This window comes from Anoplophora glabripennis, unplaced genomic scaffold, assembly GCF_000390285.2.
Source record: "Anoplophora glabripennis isolate ALB-LARVAE unplaced genomic scaffold, Agla_2.0 scaffold940, whole genome shotgun sequence".
Taxonomy (NCBI): domain Eukaryota; kingdom Metazoa; phylum Arthropoda; class Insecta; order Coleoptera; family Cerambycidae; genus Anoplophora; species Anoplophora glabripennis.
The window spans coordinates 116,861-121,647 of record NW_019417066.1 but is presented as its reverse complement, the minus strand read 5'-3'; the positions used below and the strand labels follow the sequence as shown (position 1 = coordinate 121,647).

The 4,787-nt window shown below is 35.6% G+C and overlaps 1 protein-coding gene across 1 annotated transcript; it reads left to right on the top strand.

The window, feature by feature from the left end:
* Positions 1-2,412: 2,412 nt before the first annotated feature.
* Positions 2,413-3,612, top strand: LOC111692130. The gene has a single exon (XM_023455894.1). It carries the CDS (start codon positions 2,413-2,415, stop codon positions 3,610-3,612), a length of 1,200 nt encoding a protein of 399 aa, XP_023311662.1.
* The last annotated feature ends 1,175 nt before the right edge of the window (positions 3,613-4,787 follow it).

Below are 4,787 nucleotides of genomic sequence, written 5' to 3'. Positions count from 1 at the left end.
ATAGGGATTTTGAGTAAACGTATACATTTTCAAACCTCAAACCATTTGGGTGCGCCAATAAACTTATTATGACGTTAGTTTTACCAGACCCAGAAACGCCAACAACGAGTCCTCGCTTAGAACAGTCTCCAAAAAGTGGGCCGTGTTTCTTAAACCTACTTAATGAAATATTATCATCGTGATTGGTTACCGGTAGCGAAATGTTCTGTTTCTCGATCCTCATTCTGAAGGAAAATTGTATGTACTGTACGTTGACGTAGTACGTAAAGTATTTATAAGGTATAAAACTAACAATTAAATTCAGTTGTATTGAAGTGTCACGCCAGAGCATATATAAATGCTTGTGCCCAACCTATCCGCAGTTAATCGACAGATAAAGCGAGTAAAGAGAGGTTCTGGGATTCTTAATACGCTTATAAATAAACTTCCGATAGAACTACACATTCCTGGTTACAACTTTTGTGGACCAGGTACCAAGCTTGAAAAAAGGCTTGCTAGGGGTGATACTGGCATTAATCCTTTGGATAACGCATGCCTCGCTCACGACATATCATACAGTGACAGCTCTAATATAGAAGATCGTCATAAGGCAGACCGCATCCTTGAACAACGTGCCTGGGAGAGGGTTAAATCTAAGGACGCCAGTTTCGGGGAAAAGACTGCAGCGTGGGCTGTTGCCAATGCAATGAAAGTCAAAACTAAGCTAGGAATGGGATTACAGAAGAAGAAGAAGAAATTTGTGAAACGTAAACGAGGTCAGGCTCTAAGTTTTAACCAAGCAGTACAAAAAGCTCGACAGGGTATTCGGGGTAAACCATCTAGTAACCTCGGTGAAGTAGTAAAGCAAGCTCTATCATCAATAGGAACGAAAAGGATAACTAGGCCACGAAAGCGGATAATTCCGATTCCCAAAACTGGTGGATTTCTTCCTCTCATTCCTCTATTTGCCGCATTAGGTGCTCTTGGAAGTATAGGCGGTGGAGCTGCTGGAATAGCGAAAGCTGTGAACGATGCGAAAGCCGCAAAGGAAAAAATGGAGGAGGAAAAAAGACATAATCTGGTCATGGAACAGGCTGCTCTTGGAAAAGGCTTATATCTGCGTCCTTATAGGAAAGGAATGGGGCTTTATTTACCATCAAAAAACTCCCAATAAAGCTACCTCGTCGTGCACTGACTAATGTAGATTTAATTAAATTTGCTAAAAAGTTACGTATTCCACATTTCCGAGGAGTGTACATGCAGGATGCCCTACCAGTAAAGATAAGAAGAAACGAATGTGGTATAGTTAATTTGGATATTTCGTCTGGACCAGGCACTCACTGGACGGCATACGTAAAGAAAAACAAGACGATATTATACTTTGATAGTTATGGTAATCTGAGACCTCCGAATGCAGTAACAAAATATTTTTATAGCGATGGTAGCTTAAATACAATCAAATATAATCATGATAAATTCCAACGAGATAATGCAATAAACTGTGGACACCTATGTTTAAAATTTTTATATAATGTATGTAATTGAGGAAAATCTGTTTATTATAAATAAAGTTTTAACTGTTCAACATGTCTCTGACTTTGACTTTATCTGGAAATACGTCTATTTTAAGTGCAGATTATAACCCACCAATATACTTAGATGATGACGCTGAATATGTGGTTGGTCTATCAGATTTTGAAACCTTCAACGTAATTCCAAACATCGATGAAACAAACAATAAGTTTACGTATGGTAATACGACACTAACAATTCCAGTTGGAGCTTATGAAATTACCGATATCAATAATTACCTACAACAACAAATATCAACTGCCAATATTAACATTAGAGCCAATCGAAATACATCAACTGTCAGCATTGATACTAATGTTGACATAGATTTTACAAATAAGAAATCCATAGGACGTCTGTTGGGTTTCAAAAAAAGAATTATTAAAGCTAATACACTGAACGAGTCTGATTTTCCTGTCCAAATAATTAAAGTCAATGCTATATGCATAGATTGTAACATAGCGGCAGGTTCATATTTCAACGAAAAACCTGTTCACATTATTCATCAGTTTTTTCCAACCGTGGGACCAGGATATAAAATAGTGGAATCACCTCTGAACATCTTGTACTTCCCCGTAACCGTTAAGACGATCAACAACTTGACTGTTAAAATACTCGATCAGGACGGAAATCTTATAAATTTTCGCGAGGAAACTATCTCAGTCAGATTAAATCTTCGAAAGCTCTAGAGATGGTAGTTCGCTACAATACAAAATGTTGTCGACCAAATATTACGACGAAACGCAGTTATAAAAGAAGATCCAAAAACCAATCAGCCGTTAGTCCGAAGAAGAACGTTATTAAAGTAACACCGGAAAACAAGAGATTCCTGAAGTCTCTCGGTTTTGAAGTTCTCATATAATGGATATACTAGATGTTATGCAGCAACCTCTCATCGACAATTCCATCGTCGACTTGGAGTATCACAATTACCAACCTTTCGTGACCTCTAAATTGGGCTACAATGATGAAGTAAGGATATCACTTCAGGAATTGGACATCTATACTTTACCTTGTGAAAGTATGCTATACTTGGAAGGAAATTTGACTACAGAGGATGGAAAATCGGTTACCAAATTAAAACTTATAAATAACGCTTTCAGTTTCCTCTTCAGGGAAATTCGATATGAAATGAATGGAGTAATCATCGATTCCGTTAGAAACGTAGGACTAACGTCAACGTTGAAGGGGTATCTATCGTACAATGAAAGCGAGAGCGTTAAACTTCAGAATTCTGGATGGTTTCCCAAACAAAGCACACTCGAAGGCGACAAGTTTAATGTATGCATTCCTCTTAAAATGCTACTGGGCTTTTTCGAAGACTATAGAAAAATTATACTAAATATGAAGCAGGAACTGGTTCTGATTCGAAGTAGCAATGATCTAGATGCAGTAACGGCTATCGATGAGACTGAAAAACCTAAAATTAACATTGAAAAAATCTATTGGAGAGTACCTCACGTTTCCGTAGGAATCCCCCAACAACTGGCCCTGACTAAAATTTTAGATAAAAATGTGGAGATATTGGTTCCATTTAGAAGTTGGGAACTTGTAGAGTACCCTTCCCTTTCACAAACTACAAGACACACTTGGCCCGTGAAAACCACCACCAAGTTGGAGACGCCTCGTCATATTGTTGTCGCCTTTCAGACAGATAAGAAAAATAAGGTCACCTCAAATATGAGCAAATTTGAGGACTGTGGTCTTACAAATATAAGAGTATTTTTAAATTCGGAAAGATATCCATATCACGACCTATTCCTTGACTTTAATAACAACAAATTCGCCACATTATACGAAATGTTTGCCAGCTTCCGAAAATCGTTTTATGAATTAGAAAACGAGCCCATATTTACTCCAAAAGAATTTAAATCCATTGCTCCAGTAACTCATATCGATTGCTCTCATCAAAAAGAAACCATCCAATCAGGAGCCGTCATTTTACGAATAGAGTGGGAAACTGCAAGTAATGTTCCAAGTGACACCACAGCATACTGTTTAATTTTACATGATCGTTTGTTCCGATATAACCCCTTAACGAAAATTGTCAGACAGGTCTAAGCTATATAATTAATGCCACTAATTTTGGATGTGCAGGGGTTCAAGATAGAACAAAATAAGTTTATTCTAAAAGAATTGGCGGCTTACAATGGCACCAAAACGGCTCACTATATTTTTAAACCGCCATTTTCTAGACAGCTTCTGCCGCCAGATTTAGAAAAACAAGTAACTTGGTTGACAAATAATTATCACTGTATAGATTGGAACGAAGGACATGTACCGTTTCACAATTTTACCAATATTATCCGAGAACTTACAAGAAAAGAAGACATTGTCTATGTGAAGGGGTGTGAGAAAGCCACATATATTAGAGAATATTCATCAACTCCGGTATACGAGCTGGAAGAACATCCATCACTTCAACTTGCAGAGCCCCGATGTTTTTATCATAAGAAATCAAAATGTATGTGTTCATTAACGAATGTATATTACCTTTATGAAAACTTTTATATTTCCTAAATTTTTCTAAAATAAAAACGATAAATGTATAATGTCTTTTATTAAAAAATTAATACATCGGAAATATGCTCATCATTACTTATTTTATGAAGGTAGACTATATAAACTAGTTTTAACTTGTAACATTCTTAAAGTATGTGACGATTATTACATTTGAAATAAAGCTACAAAAATACATTTCAAGATAACTGTTCAATTTTTAGCAAAAACATTAAAGCGTTGAATAATGCCCATATGGTAAAGTATCCGTGCTATCTTCTTTCAAAATTCTTTTGTCATCAAATGGGCTTAAAGCAAGTTTAATTTGTTTCACCGAATAAATTTCATGTAAATAAGATCTAATTAATCTCTGAGTTCTATAGACCTCCTTAAAGTCTTTTAAACATGTCAAGTAGTCTTCAAATTGAATATGCTTCTTTACAATATTTTTTTTTAATCCTTTAATTTTTTTAACGCTACAGATTTCTCCACATTTAATGCTATACATTTTTGATCGCAAGCCAACGAATTCAGTCATAATGGTACCATTATTTTCGTCCTTCATTAAACCAACCACTTTTTTATTTTTTTGTTCAATCGAATAGACATTATTTTGTTTATAGTCACTTGTATCGAATTTTTCAGAATTTTCCTTAATAATTGAATAAAAATCATCACAATGTACATCATATATCAAACTATCCGTGTCGGTATATAGTAATTTACAGTTTTCTATA

What these genes read in the sequence shown, in the direction of transcription:
- LOC111692130 (XM_023455894.1), top strand. Translation starts at nt 2,413, where the DNA reads ATGGATATACTAGATGTTATGCAGCAACCTCTCATCGACAATTCCATC.